We start from the raw sequence: 17144 nt of genomic DNA, 5'->3' as shown, positions 1-17144 counted from the left end.
GTGCATTGATTTATTGAGTTACTATTTTACCCTCAAAGTTGCAAAAACTTCTCTTTTATATAGATTATAGAACATTATAGATAGATAGATGGATATAGATTATAGATTTTGTTTTCAAAAGAAATAAATACATTTTAAATTGTAAGGACAGTCAAGATCAAACTAATCAACGATCATGATTGATTTCCTAGAAGTTATTCTACGAAATTAAATAAAGAGCCATGGTAAAATATTCATTCATGAGTCATAGTCTATTGCATGACTATTTTACCCTTCTTGTTGCCAAACTTCTCTTTTATATAATATATAGTTATAGTTATAGTTATAGATATTGATAGATAGATGCATAGGAGAAAGATGAAAGACTAACAAAGATTTTTTTACTTCTTCTTCATTTCAAGGGGAGCCTGGACAAAGGATTACCGACTCCGCGAGGCCTTTTCGATCTACTCATGGTCTTTCTCTATATGAGTCCTTGCTTTCTCGATCAACTAACTTTGTGCTGAAGAAAGACGAGTCCTTGATATTCTTGTTCATGAAAAAGTGGGATGAAATCAAAGAAAAAAATTATGAGAAAATCAAGATGGAAAATCAATATCAAACTGGTAAACTAAGCTAATCATTGAAAAATACATTATAAGTACTTGCAAAATGACTCAAACTTTGAGCATTTGAAAAAATCAAAGCAAATACCTCAACACACACTATGTGAAGTACACATTCTAAATGAGCTTTATGACTAATTTATATAGTTATATAGGAAAAGGTTAGTGGTGTGTTTTTCTTTTTGTTTGAGTGAAATAATATTTAATGTGCCTTATGGAATTCCATAACATATAATATTTAAATAATTATAAATCCATTTAAATTAGTTGCAAGGTGAATAGTAAATGGATATAAGATGATATTGATGGAAGAGGAAAAGGTTAGTGGTTTTTTAGTGAAATCATAATATGTAATCCATTCAATAAATCAAAACTAATTATGTTTTCCCTATGGAATTAGTTATCTTTTAAGTTTTCTTTTTCCTCTTGTAACAAAAAAATCCTTCAACTTCCCTTCTAAAGGATTATTAATATTTATCAATATTAATATTAATTTAGATTGAATTAATAATTTAATAAATGAAAACTAAGTATGTTTGTCCTATGGAATTCCATAACTAATAACATCCCATAATAATAAGTTCATTTAAAATTGTAAGGACGGTCAAGATCAAAACTAATCAACGGTCATGATTGATTTCCTATAAATTATTCTACAAAATTACATAAAGAACCATGATAAAATATTCATTCATGAGTCATATTCTATTGCATGACTATTTTACCCTCCTTGTTGCCAAACTTTGCTTTTATATAATATATAGATATAGATAGATAGATATAGATAGATATAGATATAGGTAGATATAGATATAGATATAGATAGATAGATAGATATAGATAGATAGATATAGATATAGATAGATATAGATATAGATATATATAGATAGATAGATTTTTTTGTGCTGGTTGGTTTACTAATTATCATTTTACTTAGAGGTTATATGTGGATATCCGATTTTCGTCAGACATTCAATTAATGCATGCTTTAGTGGCAGTGTGCCGGTTGGTTTACTAATTATCATTTTACTGAGAGGTTATATGTGGATATCCAGTTTTCGTCAGACATTCAATTAATGCATGCTTTAGTGTCGGTTCAAACATTAGCGACCGTTAAAAATCTTCGTTGAAGCATGTGTTAATTGACAACCCCAAGTATTTTCATATGAACTACCATCATTTTCCTCATTCATCTATTTAAACATTTCATTTGATAAAAACTATGAACTTCTTCCAAGCTAAACATGAAAATATGTATTTTGGATTAATTTATTGATTTTAACAAGATAGTACTATAGTAGCCCTGAATCATATTATATGATACTCAAAAGTAAACAAGTTGTCCTATTTTAAGTCCAACAAATCAAAAGGACTCCTTGAACAATAACTAATTGAAGAGAATGACTGTAACATCTTAAAGTGAATTTGCCTAATTTGATCCATAAGAAAGAGGTCAAATTTTGGACCTTCTTTTTTTCTTGTTACAGACGGTGGTCAACCACCTCCCTCCCATCTCCCACCTCCCCATTCGCTCCCCCACCCCACCTCTCCTCCTCCACCCTTCCCCTTCCCTCATCCACCACAAGGTGATTGTACCAAAAATCGTGGTGCGTGTAGTGAGAGTTGTAGAATTTGTTTTTTATCAATAGGGTTGTGAGTTGTGACTGCCTATAGCCAGGAAAATGAAAAGACAAAGGTCCAAAGTTGAACCTCTTTTTAGGAGTCCATATTAGATGAACCCCTAAAAGTATGTACCGACTAAATTTGCATAAATGAAAATATGTCAATCAAAATTACAAAAGGTAAAAGCAAAAGAGAAAAGATTGTGTATATAAACCTTATTGTTCATTGAGTTTTCTATTAGCACCTGTGGTTCTCTATTTACACAAGTCTTTTTGCATCCTTCTTTCCTACGTACGTACTGACCCGCCGTTACCACTTACTACAGTAAATATGCCTGCCGCAACACATCCATAGTTTCATTATTCTATCGAATCTTATATGAAAGTACCAAAGTTGTCAGTTTCATTATCACTTACTAACAATGATCATTTTAGCATGAGCATCATCTTTTGAAGGTACTAAAACTATTCTAAATTGTCAATTTTTATCAGCATGACAAACTAGTTAGGATACATCATGGCTCATACTCATAACATCAGCAAGCAAAAGATAGCTAAGTCAGAGCGGACAATCCTATCATAGCATGCAAAAATATCTAAGCATGCTCTATGCTTGGCTCCCAAAAATTTCCTTCAACAAAGGTTCCAGAGAGAAAGAAACCTAAAATGATTCACAAACGTCGAACGGAACATACAAATGCAGACGATGAACACCTTGGATGATCAATGATATAGCAGATTCGGAATCAGACTCACATTCGATAATTTTGTCAGCCCATGAAATGAGATTGCCATTTGGTACTAACTGAGATTGGATACTCCCTAAAATTCAGTTGTAAAGTACATGAAATGAGATTTTCAAAAACTAGGAGTTACACATTATCTTTGTATTACCATGAATCCTAGATCTGCCAGCACAAATCAAAAAACATATCAGTAACAGAACTAAATGCGCAGCAGTAGTTAGCAATGTACAACATGCTACGGAAAACTAACTACCTAATCATCATCACATTCTACCAAATAACTATTTATACAAGAATTTGAGTTCTTTTTCCATTTTCGGGTCAATTCAATAATTCGTGTCTCCAATACCACCAAGGCCGCCGTGGGTAGCGGGTAGCATTTTGGAGCGCAGTTCCAACAAATGGGAAGGAAAAATCCGAAACTGCATCATTAGGACAAACAGCGGCCTTCAGAATGCTTCCTCTGTAATCCCACTGTTAACCTTTGATTTATCTACTTTCTGAATATCTAACATCTGCCACACAAAATGATAACACAAGAAAAAAGTTAGCCTCAAGCCCAAACTTTCTATGATTAATGACTTCAGATAACCACTTCAAAGAAATCATAATGATATAACAATCACAAAGGCTTCATACAAGCAATCACAAGAAAAGGTGAACATGTGCATTTTAGTTTCTTCAGTTCAAGCGTAGTATTCAACTTTAAAATGCATAATAACAAATGATACCAAGAGGAGATATCCAGAAAAGAAACAGGACATGTTCCTAAGGATCTGTTATTTCTCTTGGGACTAAGAAGAGTTTATATGACATGTAATTAAATCTCTGAGAGTATTAGGTTGCCTGTTAATGTATTTTCATTCTTTCAATTGTAAAAAAAGTATAGGTTTCAGAAAACCTCGAGTCTAACTTAAACGAGGAATACAATTTTTTTATGTTAAATAAAAATAAAAAAAATAAAATCAGAGCATATCACATGATGAAGCATGTAGACAGTTTGACAAACAGTTACCAACACAAAACTAGTAAGAGCTGGCTGCTAATAAGAGCAATGCAATACAGCCAAAAAGAAAATGAATCGTCTCAAAGATAAAATTTAGTAACACTCTTTACTCTGAAATCCTGAAATGCCCCTTTCCCAAGCAGTTGCTACGTTAATAGCTAGCTCCAGGGACCAAATACTTCTTCAGATTTACAATGTAAGAAATTATGACTTCTCAGACCACCAATCTTTACATTTTCAACATACATTCTTTTAATATGTTCAAGCATTTATTCTTCGTCTACAGGTGTTTTGACTTTTGACAGCAACGAACATCTTTCACAACTTCTTAAAATATAAATCGTACATGGAGCACTCACATCAGCAAACTATCAGAGAATAAAAGCTGCATAATGAAATCATAGAAATATACACAGCAACATGAATAACTCATCTATTTTTATAGTGCCCATAAATTACTTTTCACATCTATTTTATACAAACAAAGTTCCTAATAATGGCAATACAGAAGAAAATTTCAATCATCAGATGCAACAGAAAAGATAGATACACACATGCATACCAAAAGTAAAAAGCACACAAATGATACAAAAATAAAGGAATGGAAAAAATAGCATAAAAGAGTGAAGGTAGTTAAAAAAATCAACGAAGCAGAAAAAGTAGTAGTTGAAAGCTTAACAAAATTACATATAAAGCAAAAGCCACCGCCCTGTCCTTTAGATTCCTAAAACCAAAAGCTTAGTTAACCCAAAAAATCTCTTCCCTTAACACACTAGGATATTTCATAGAAGCCATGTAAGCAAAGGGAAGGAAAAAAGAGAAAACAAAATCTAAGTTACTAGTAACTAACAATATAATTTGTTTAACAAATTTGACAACACCTTTGAGGCAGAACCATATCCATGAACACGAGAATAAAGCATAAACCAAAGATATCAAAGGTAGAGCACAAAGAATCTAATAAAATCATGAAATAAGAATGGACTAGGTACACGGAAATAATATCACTCTTACTGCCTCTCTGATGTAAAACAGATGTATGTATGTTAACTATGTCTTCAACACCACCGTTGACAACTTGATAAGATATACTCATAATCTATATTGAATATAGAGGATAAACTTATAGAAACACCGACCGCTTTCTTACAATTTAGAAAGGTATTCATAATTGCTTCATAACTATTAAGCTTGTATGACACGACTGTCTTTAAGTTTCAATATCTAACATGTTCACAAGTCTGACACTCAGCAGAAATGCACTTGACCACACACTTCATGGCAAACAGCAAGATCATTTATTAGCAAAAAACTCATTACTCAGTGTTAGAAAAAAAAAAAACTTCTAGAAAGCTACATATATCCCTATTTGGAATGGGAAGGCAGAGAGAGTAATGAAATATGACACAGGAACAGAAAGCATACTAAACAATAAGCAGTTATAGTTACAGAGCATTATGCAAGATGAAGCTTTAGAGGCAATAATTCTACCTGACAGTACATTCAGGTCCCTTGCGACTCTGCATCTGATCCAGATGCTGAAGAACTATCACTATCAGAATCTGCAACGAAACATACAAATGAGCAAAGACAGAACATTTGACTACAACAATAAGCCAAAGCAAGCATATAAAAACAGCAAATAAAACATGTAATATGTTAACTATTGTTATTAGTCAAAGTACCGCTTGAAGAAGATCCCGAATCACTGCTTGAGCTGCTTGAACTACTTGACCTACTCTGATTATTGGCTTCAATTCCACCTTGCCCAGGCAAGACCGGGGGAGCATTTCTTTCATCTGCACATGAACAAGCAGACGAGATATTTCAATTAAAAACACTGAGATAGATAATACATTCAAAAACAAAAAGTCTGATTCTTAAAAATTTACCTGTTTGTGAGTCTCTGGGAATCTCTACAACAGCTTGTGCTTGGTTCTACATAAAGCAAGAGATAAATGCATTTAGCAATAATTGCTCCCTAAAGTAGGAATTGGCAATTAGAATTTAAAATTCATTTCTTTACCTTGTCAATGGCATTCTGCAACGCTTCTGCTCTAGCCCGAGCAAGTTCAGCCTTCCTCTTGTTTTTGCTTAAACTTTTCTTATAGTTAGTCACAAATCTATCGAGTTCCCAGAGAGTCTCAGCATCTACACTATCAATGTCCACTTCAATTTCATCATCATGTTGACTAAGTGCTAAACTTCTCCTCTTAATGATTTGCACAATAGCATCCAGCTTCTCTGGAGGTAAACTCTGTAGGTTTGTGCTTAGCTTTTGCTTTTCCTCATATGTCATATCTCTTTTATGAGGATCCTTCGCCTTTGGCTTTTTTGGAGCTGGGGTTCTACTTGATGGAGTAATGCTCATGGTTTTTGGAGTTCGTATCAAAGATTCTGATCTATCCAAAATCCTTCTCATATCAAGAGGCGGGGGAGGAAATGCAGGAACCTTTCTAGACAGAGGTGAAGGTGCAGGGGGTGCTACCCCATAACTTACACCATATCTCATCTCACGATTGTAATCTGACTCTATTATAGCCCATCTGTCCTCAAATATCTTTGATAACTGTTCTGCCATTACATGAACATCTTGTCCCTCCGGATTATATGTCATAGCATTACGAAAAGTGAGTCTCACATCCTCTGCAAATTCCTTTGGTGATTTGTACCAATTTTTGTTCAGCCTTGTCTTCACAGTTCCCAAGTCCATTGGGTGAGTAATGATAGTAAAATAATCATGCAAACCAAGACCCTCAACATCAACAGGAGTATTAAACACCCAACCAAACTTGTGCTTCATAAGCTTTTCAAGTAGTGAACTACAGCTCTTGAAAAACTTAGATCCCATCCGAAGACCATGTCCGAATTCTCCACCACCTTGCTTCTTCCAATGCAATTTCGACTTCTTGTTACTCTCTGCAGGTGGAAATTTATCTTTCGCAAGCAAGAACTCTGAGTTATGATAAAACTGGTTGGCTTTAGGCGTTCTCTTCTCCTTCTCTAGATTTTCACTGACACCTTGATTATTCTCTAATAATGGCAAACTTAAATGGTGCAAAGGCCTGGTAATTTGCCGTGGAACACCAGCAGATGCCACCTCTGAGTGAGCACGCTTTGCTCCACCACCACTTTCAATCCCACCACCCATGAAAACATTCAAATTGCCACCCCCACTAACCTGCCCCTGTTTCACTTCAATCCTCTTGACCAAACTTCTTACAACACCAAGCTCACTTTCAAGCTTCCACCGTAGCTCCTGCATCTCTTGCCTTGACTTTGAGGCCAAATTGATCTTGATTCGGTCCTCCAACAATGGTTCCACAGCCCCATTCATCGATGGCAGGTCCCGGGTGATGGGAACTACCTCCTGCCGATGGCTGGGGCTAGAAGGTCCATCATGCTCCTGCTGAACATTGAGGCTAGAAGGTTCATCCAGCTGATGACTGCGCGAGTCATCGGAAACCAGCGGTTGAGCCATACTCTCATCCTGCAATCTTGAATTCACTGGTGGCTGAGGCAAACTACCATCCTCCAATCTCAAATTCACTTGCATCTGCGAGGAATTCACATCCTCCAACCTTGAATTCTCTTGCGGCTGAGGAGATCTCCTATCCTCCAACTGGGAATTCACTTCCAGTTGAGGAGAATGCTCATCCTCCAATGTTGCATTCATTTGTGGCTGAGGGGAATTCTTATCCTCCAATGTTGAATCCACATGCAACTGCTGAGCCAAATTCCCATCCTCTAATCTTGAACTCACCTGAGAAGAATTCCCATCCTCCGGTCTTGAGTTCACTTGCTGCTGAGCTGAATTCCCATCCTCCAGCCTTGGACTCACTGGTTGCTGAGCTGAATTCCCATCCTCTGATCCCGAACTCCCATGAGGCTGAGCCAAATTCCTATCCTCCAATTGTGGCTGAGGCGTACTCCCATCCTCTAACCTCGAACCCTGGAGCGGCTCGGCCAAATTTCCACCCTCCAGTCTTGGACTCACTTGCTGCTGAGCTGAATTCCCATCACTCACTTGCCGCTGAGCTGAATTCCCAACCTCTGGTCCTGAACCCCCATGAGGCTGAGCCAAATTCCTATCCTCCAATTGCGGCTGAGACGTACTCCCATCCTCTAACCTTGAACCCTCGTGCGGCTGAGCCAAATTCCCATCCTCCACTTGCAGCTGAGACGATTTCCCATCCTCCAACCCTGAACTCACTTGCTGCTGAGCTGAATTTCCATCCTCCAGCACCACAACCTGCACCGGTTGCTTAGCCGAAACATTATCACTATTGCTCTTGCCCTCATCAACGCAGCTGTTCCTGACAGTGCTGCTGTTACCTATACCATGAACATCCTTGGTTACGGTAGAAGTGGAGGTGTTGTCAGTGGCGGTGTGGCCAAAGTTGGGGTTTTTCTTGGGGCCTTTGAATGTTTTCCTTTTGTAAACCTTACTCTCATTGAACCTCTGCTTCTTTTTAGCCCCATCTTCTCCTCCAACTGTAGGCTCAGAAGCCATACACCCAAAACCCTAATTCCACCCCCAATCCCAAATCCCCCAAAATCCTAGGGTTTTACACAGCCCCAATCCAAAAAATCACGAAAATCAAATACAAAAACCATAAACCCTAGATTTTCTAGGGTTTAATCTCCTGCTTCCACAGCCAAATCAATCCCAAAAATTTCTAGGGCATGAGCGAAAAACAGAGAACCTCCAATCCTCAAAACTCCGAGGAATTACTCAGAACAAGACGAAGAAGAAGAACGAGAGCCGTGAAAACGCATCAGAGAGGAGAAAGATTCATCAGTGTTAGGGTTTGGAAGAAGCTTTTTGGTTTACCTCGGGTTACGATGATGATGATGATGATCGTTCAGATCTCGGTTCAGTTTCTCTCTCTAGAACTCTACGCGTTTCTCTCTCCTTCTCGAAACGATGGTCGTTTTATGGAATCGTCGTATCACAGGTGTACGGCAACAGCGGGGTGAGTGGACCAGGTTTATGATGATGAACGCGTTTGAGGGTGCAATGTAGTGCAGTGCACCATAGAGCCGTGACATAGAAGAATTATATCACCCAAAATTCGGGATGTGGACTCACTCGCGGTGGTAGCGCGTGTTTTATACGTGCCATTGAGGAGCGATTTGGTGAGGGGTGTGAGATGCACGCGGAGGTGAGGGGGTGATGGGCTTTTGTGGCGGGGATTTACGTTGGCGAGAATTTTAAAAGGTTTCGTAAGCGGTGGTGTGGCGCGTGGGGAGTACACTCCGGGTGAGTTGTTGGTAAGATGATCGGTGCTCGGAAGGTTTGTTTACGCGCTGGAGTGGCGAGTGGAAAAGTATCGGTGCCTTTTTTTTCTTCTTTCTTGTTTTGTAAAGGCAGGGTAAGTGGGTCTCTTAAGTGCTAATGGGCTTTATGTCAAGGGCCAGGATCTGAAGATCCCATAACACCTCTTCACATTTGAAAAAAAAAAATTAATGGTAAATATTTTTATGTATTTCTTTATACATTTAGGCTTGTTTGGTGGATAGGATAAACAAACATAATAAGATAGCAATAATCATATCCTGCTATAATATGTTGTTTGTTAAGCTAGCAGTATAAGATAACATTATCATGTTCCTTATCCTATCATGCCTATGATGTGTAAAAGTTATCTTGAGAGAGGAGTTAGGATAGAAATTATCCTGAAAGGATATGATATCAATTTATGAATATTATGAGTTTTTATTTTAAAGGAAAATTTGATACATTTTTCATTCTTCCTATCATATCCTATCAATATCTTATATTCCTCAAACACAGGATAGGATAATAGTATATTATGCTCTTATCATATCTTGTCTTTATCCAATCATTTATCATTTCATATTCTTATCCTATCTTGACCAGCAAACGAGCCCTTAAGGTAAATGGTTTATTAAGCAAACAAAAAGAGTAAAGGAAAAAAATGGTAAATTTTTTTTATATATATATTTCTTTATACATTTAAAGTAAATGGTTATTATGGAGGGAAAAAAAAGTAAATAGTTATTGACCAAACATAAAGAGTAAACCAAAAAAAATGGTAAGATATTTTTATATATTCCTTTATATAGTTAGAGTAAATGGTTAATTTTTTTACCAAACAAAAAGATTAAATGATTTCCTTTTATTTCTTTCTCACACAACGGAAAAATAAAGAGAGTAAATGATTATTGGAAAAAAATTCGTTAAATATAATTTTGTACATCTAATTTAGTATAATTCCGGATTTAACTCCAGATTTTAAAAAATTAAGAGATTGGTCGCGCAACTAATTTAACTACATAATTTTCGCCCTCATTTGTTACTCTATTAAAAAATTGTTGATCTAGATAACAACCCTAGTAAGTATGATCGTGTTATTTTATTTGGTGACGTAGCAGCTAAGGTAATCAATGACGTAGATTTATTTGCAATTTCAACACAATGGATCTAAAATAAAAAAACTCTAACCCTGAATTTCAACACAATGGATCTAATCCTTCACATTTCGATATGAGCTTCTCCTAATATGAATCCTCGCCTAGATTCCCAATTCGTAGAGAAAACCCAGCAGCGGCGATGCGTGCTGGTTTGGTTGGTACTTCGGCAAGAACAATATGCTATCTATTGAAGCGATGAATGGTGCACTTAGAGCCCTTGCCATTGAGGGGGCCATCTACGGAAGCTCGATGTCATCTACGCGAATGAAGTGGGTTTGGCTTGAGTCGGTAAGGAGTGTTCTACGTATGGTTTGATATATCCTAACTCCCCTCCCTCCTAGTCAAATATGATGTAGTGGTATTGGGGTTAAAAATTTGTGTCATATGTCACGTTATCAAAAAATAGATATGACGGTGCTTATTAGGAATCTATTAGCCACATCAATTTTTTGAAAGGGCCAACAAATATGATTAAAATGATGTAGTTAATTAGTTGGGGGGGAAACCCCCAAGTTTTAAAAGTCAGGGACTAAAACCGGCTGAGTGTCATTTTAGAGGGACTAAAAACATATTTGACCCTAAAAAACTACACGCTGAAACTAAAACTACTTCAAATTTTACTTGACAAAAATTTACATCAAAATAAAAATATAAGTAAATAATAAATTGTTAAACTTTAATGTCATAACTATTAAGAAAATAGTAGAAGGGAGATGGGAGAAGAGAGGAGCAAGAGTAAGACAAGGAATATTGTGTGGAATGAGGTGTGTGATGCTTGGTGCATCATCCTCTTATTTATAGCATTAGGGAGATAAAAACATATGGGCTTGACCCATTGGCCCATGTGACCATCTATTCACAACACTCCCCCTAGATGACCATCCCTTAAGAATGTGTCTCATTAAAACCTTACTAGGAAAAACCCTGTGGGATAAAAACCTAGTGAAGGAAAAAGAGTAAAACATTCTATAGTTCGTCTTGATACATTGCCTCATTAAAAACCCTACCAGGAAAAATCCAAAATGGGAAAAAACATGGTTAAGGAAAAAGACTACAATGCATATTAATTGAGATCCTTTAGCCGACGAACTCCGATATTTCGCACAAGCTTTTCAAATGTTGTTGTTGGAAGAGCCTTCGTGAATAAGTCTGCCAAATTATCACTTGAACGAATTTGTTGGATGTCTATGTCACCATTCTTTTGTAGATCATGAGTAAAGAAAAGTTTCGGTGATATGTGCTTTGTTCTATCTCCCTTGATGTATCATTCCTTTGTTTGAGCAATGCATGCAGTGTTATCTTCATATATGGTTGTTGGTTGCATCTTTCCAGAGGACAAACCACAAGTATCAAGTATGCATTGAATCACATATCTCAGCCAAACGCATTCTCGACTTGCCTCGTGTAATGCTAATATTTCGCATGGTTAGCTGAGGTGGCGGTTATAGTTTGTTTCGTAGATCTCCATGAAATAGCTGTTCCGCCACAAGTAAACAAATAACCTGTTTGAGATCTCCCATTATGTGGGTCTGACAAATATCCAACATCTGCATAACCAATCAGATCAAGTTTGGGCGTATAAGGAAAAAATAAACCCATATCCATTGTGCCTTTAAGATAACGAAAGACTTATTTTATTCCATTCCAATGTCTTCGTGTAGGTGAAGAACTATATCTTGATAATAAGTTAACGAAAAATAATATATCAGGTCGAGTATGACTAGCAAGATATATTAATGCTCCGATCGCACTCAGGTATGGTACTTCGGGACCAAGTAATTCTTCATCATTTTCTCGAGGCCTGAAAGGATCTTTATTCACATCTAATGACCATACAACCATTGGAGTACACAATGGATGTGATTTTTCCATGTAGAATCTTTTTAGTACCTTTGCGACATAAGTCTCTTGGTACATAAATACTCCATCATTTAGATACTCAATTTGTAGGCCTAGACAAAATTTAGTTCTTCCCAAGTCTTTCATCTCAAATTCTTTCTTTAGGCAATCTACAGCTTTTGGAAGCTCTTATGGAGTTCCAATAATGTTTAAGTCATCGACATAAACAACTATTATGGCGAACTCATGCCCAGACCTTTTCATGAATATGCAAGGGCAAATTGGATCATTTTTATATCATTCTTTCAGCAAATACTCACTAAGGCGATTATACCACATACGCCCAGATTGCTTTAGACCATAGATTGATTTATTCAATTTAATCGAATAATCAGCCCGAGTGTTAGAAATGTGTGCTTCAGGCAACTTAAAACCTTCAGGGAGTGTCATATAGATGTCGGTATCAAGTGATCCGTACAAATAAGCTGTAACAACATCCATTAAGCGCAAATAAAGCTTTTCACGTACTGCCAAACTAATTAAGTATCAAAAAGTAGTTGCATCCATCACAGGAGAATATGTTTCTTCAAAATCAATCCCAGGCCTTTGTGAGAAACCTTGGGCAACAAGTCTTACCTTATATCGGACAATATCACCATTTTCATTTCTTTTCCGTACAAAAACCCATTTATATCCAACTGGGTTTACACCCTCAGGTGTACGGGCTACAGGCCCAAAAACTTTACGCTTCTCAAGCGATTTTAGCTTAGTCTCGATTGCGTCTTTCCATTTTTGCCAATCATTTCTTTGTTTGCATTCATTAACAGATTTTGGCTCATGGTCCTCATTATCGTTTAACATATCTAATGCTGTGCTATGTGCAAAAATGTCATCAATGTTGACTTTGCTTCGGTCCCATCTTACTTTATTCACAACATAATTAATTAAAATCTCATCATTTTCAATAATTTCAGGTACTTGAGTTTCTTCTGAAACTGTACTTTTAATTATGTCTTGCTGCTCTTCCGGAGCTATCATATCCTCGTTTATGTCATCTTGGTTCTTATCTCCTTTTCTTTTTCGAGGATTTTTATCTTTGGAACCTGCAGGTCTGCCACGCTTCAAGCGTGCGACAGATTTATTTGCAACACTAGATTGTCCAACAGGGACATCAATTTTTAATGGAGCATTAGCTGCTGGTACATATGACTTAGTCAGTCTTTTTGGATCAGCAAATGCGTCTGGCAATTGGTTAGCCAAATTTTGCAAATGAATTATCTTTTGAACTTCTAGTTCACATTGTTTTGTTCGAGGATCAAAATGAGATAATGATAATTCATTTCAGCTAATTTCCTTTCCCAACTGCTTATTCTCTCCCCCTAATATAGGGAACTCTGATTCGTCAAAATGACAATCAGCAAATCGAGCAGTAAATAGATCTCCCGTTAAGGGTTCAATATATTTTATAATAGAAGAAGATTCATACCCAACATATATCCCTAATCTTCTTTGAGGGCCCATCTTTGTGCGTTATGGTGGAGAAATTGGGACATATTCCGCACATCCAAAAGTTCTTAGATGAGAAATATTAGGTTCTTGACCATAAACCATTTGCATTGGAGAGTGTTTATGATAGATCGTTGGTCTGATGCGAATTAATGTCGCAGCATGTAATATTGCATGTCCCCAAGAAGAGGTTGGAAGTTTGGACCTCATAGTTAATGGCCTTGCGATTAATTGTAAACGTTTAATAAACGATTCTGCAAGTCCATTTTGTGTATGAACATGTGCTACGGGATGTTCAACATCAATTCTAATTGACATGCAATAGTCATTAAAAGTTTGAGATGTGAATTCACCAGCATTATCAAGGCGTATTTTCTTGATTGGATAATCAGGGAAATGTGCTCGCAATCTAATCAATTGGCAAGTAATCTGTCAAATGCCAAGTTGCGAGATTGTAACACCCTGATTTCGGTGGCGTCACTTTAGTAACCAAAAATAAAATAAAGCGGAAAAGCAGGTATATTTTTTTCGTTTTCTTTTAAGTAAAAAGACTTGTTGAAATTAAAGACTCAACCCAATCGCGATTAACATACAATATAAGTGCAGCTCTCGCTGCAACTAAAAACATCGTCACGAGTGCCCTCAAGTGACGGGAAGTAACATCAAGAAACTAAGGGTATTTCCCAACGGCAAGCAAGTGCGACCCATAGATAGAGTCATGAGTTTTATAATTACAGTCCTCCAAGAAAGTAAGTCAGCCCAAAACGGCCTCCAAAAGACTTCCTACGTTCGACTACTCCATGCGATTCCCATCTACGGAGAATCACACCGAAAAGCAATCTGTCGGAGACTACCCTGTCCCAAAAGTACAAATGACGAATCAGAGCTATGACATTAACACCCAACCTTAGTAGGCTCTAAACACCCATACCCTATCCTTCCATTATCGACCCTCATCTGGTCATGCATTCAGTCCGGGTCCTCGTCGAAAGCTTCAGTAATGGTCATTACGCTCCTGGTCCTCCTCGAGTGACGAATCATCACGAATCGACTGACGGACGCCTGGCAGCAGGCCGACCGCCCAAACACAAACATGCAACCAAAGCCAAGGCGCTAGGGTCAACTCACGGAATACAATAGATATACAAACAACATGTGATAAAGGGGGTATATACTTATATAGGTTCTCAGTTGCCTATCTTAAGGTATATACTTAGCATGTTATTGTTGGATTTATTAATCCAGCGTCACCCTTAGGATTCGATGGGCTTAACATCCCACCCCATGGCGCTTAACATCGCAGCCCCTTGAGGACTCTGTGCTATAAGGAAATAAAGTTGCGCCCTCACTAACAGCAATTGCTTTTGGCGTAGTGGTAAGCGCTTGATCCAATAAGTGGTATCAGAGCAAGGTCATGGGTTCGAATCCCCCGGCTAACACTAGGGGGGAGATTGTTGGATTTATTAATCCAGCGTCACCCTTAGGATTCGATGGGCTTAACATCCCACCCCATGGCGCTTAACATCGCAGCCCCTTGAGGACTCTGTGCTATAAGGAAATAAAGTTGCGCCCTCACCAACAGCAATTGCTTTTGGCGTAGTGGTAAGCGCTTGATCCAATAGTTATCAAGGCTCTAATAAACAATTCCATATCTGCTATCTCAACAGTTCAATAAACAATTGCTCAACAATTCAATAAGGGTGCATGTATGCATGCAATGTCAACTCAAAAGATGATCCCAACAAATAGGCATGTCAAGTCGATCCAACCCGTCGGGTTGAACATACAGACTCGCACACGCAACAAATGACGACGCCAAGTCGGTTCACTCAATAGAGTCGAACATACGGACATTGCGCGCGTCCAATGACTATCGCCGAATCGATCCAATCCATCAGATTGAACATACGGATCCGCGCGTGTCGAAAGGTTGTCACTGAATCGATCCAATCCATCGGATTGAACATACGGATTCACGCGAGTTAAAATGGCGATCGCTGAATCGATCCAATCCATCGGATTGAATGTACGAACTCACGCGTGCCTGAGTGACTACCGCCGAATCGATCCAATCCATCGGATTGAATATACGGACTCGCGCATGTCCAAGAATTATTGCCGAATCGGTCCAACCCGTCGGGTTTGGACATACGGATTTGCGTTGCAAAGTCGAAGATACACTCTAGGTGTTCTTCGATAAAGGCCGGTCTTTTGACCGTCCCAAACCCCAAACGTATGCATAATGCAATATGGTTAACCAAACATCGAATCGTCCTCACACGTACGTGTTTAACTACAAGTCTCAATTTAAAAGTTCCCGAAGGTCAAAGTCGTCTTTGCGACTAGGCTGTGAAAAGCCGGAGTACATATTGCACTCAGTGACATTTCCATGGTCACTATGGTTCATCCCCGTGACGACCATCAAATCATCTCAAGTTCAAGGCTTTTCGACTATTTCCCGTTTTTCACAATCATTCCCAAGTCTTAAATTTTCCTAAAGGTCTCGTTAATTAATCAAAGCATTTCAAGTTGAGTTAATCGAGTTATGAGGTTTATTATCGAAATCCAAGTTCCATAAGTTCTCAAGTTCCAATTTCTAACTATTCAAAGTTTCCCAAATCCCCCAAATATAATCCCCGGGAAAGTCTAAGTATTTCAAGGAGGGCTAGATCTCAGACCTCAGGTCAGGACCTGCCTAGGATTATTCTTTCAACCCGAATGATCGAAAGAATCAATTCAAATGTCCTACACTTCGCAATCGCGACAAAGCGCACGATTCGACAACAATATCAATATCTCAAGCTATAAGAAGCAATACGACAATAATTATGTGCGGAAATCATAAGACAGAAACCAGTAAACGGCCGAAGCCTCTTAGAAAACGGAGACACACGTCTCATATAAGTTCACTCGACCGAAGCCTCCAGAAAATATTTTTCCATAAAGCGTTAAACAATATTCAATATCAAGCAATATTCAAGTCGAATTTATCGACGCCTATAAATCAATAGCTAGTAAGTAAGTTGCCCTAACCTCGAGTTGTTCTAGTCTCGCGGTGCAGGTCTCGCTCACAAGCTTGTTCAGTCAATCCCAAAGTTTCCACAATTGAACCTTTGAGCAAACAAAGCAATAATGAATCAAAACAAGTCGATACAGTCGAAACAATCCTAACTAATGTTCGACAAAGCTCAAGAAGCTTCAGAGTACAACATTTAGGCACGAATGGAAGGGCTTTCCCCGAATGGATGAGTTTTGACTCGATTCAAGTTTTGTACAAAAACACTTTATTCGCTAAAACGTGCATAACTCGAGCTACAGAACTCGGAATGACACGAAACCAAAGCCAAAATTTCGACAACGGAGAGAGCTACGCTATAACTCA

General features: G+C 37.8%; 1 protein-coding gene across 2 annotated transcripts; it reads right to left on the bottom strand.

Annotated features, from left to right (window-relative positions):
- Positions 1 to 3055: 3055 nt before the first annotated feature.
- On the bottom strand, positions 3056 to 8970 carry LOC130742663 (transcription factor GTE4-like). Of its 2 annotated transcripts, none has more exons than XM_057594764.1 (5): positions 6006 to 8969; positions 5872 to 5917; positions 5665 to 5778; positions 5471 to 5541; positions 3056 to 3488 (listed from the first exon to the last, which is right to left on the bottom strand). In XM_057594764.1, the coding sequence occupies exons 1-4, from the start codon at positions 8490 to 8492 to the stop codon at positions 5483 to 5485; spliced, it is 2706 nt and encodes a 901-aa protein (XP_057450747.1). In that variant the 5' UTR covers positions 8493 to 8969; the 3' UTR covers positions 3056 to 3488; positions 5471 to 5482. The 2 variants fall into 2 exon arrangements, with proteins under 2 accessions (XP_057450747.1, XP_057450748.1); XM_057594765.1 differs by lacking the exon at positions 3056 to 3488 and adding an exon at positions 5199 to 5210 and having other exon boundaries at positions 6006 to 8970.
- Between the last annotated feature and the right edge of the window lie 8174 nt (positions 8971 to 17144).

Source organism: Lotus japonicus, chromosome 3 (genome assembly GCF_012489685.1).
Source record: "Lotus japonicus ecotype B-129 chromosome 3, LjGifu_v1.2".
Taxonomy (NCBI): Eukaryota; Viridiplantae; Streptophyta; class Magnoliopsida; order Fabales; family Fabaceae; genus Lotus; species Lotus japonicus.
Note: the sequence above shows the minus strand (reverse complement) of the source record. Positions and strands in the feature narration are given on the sequence as shown.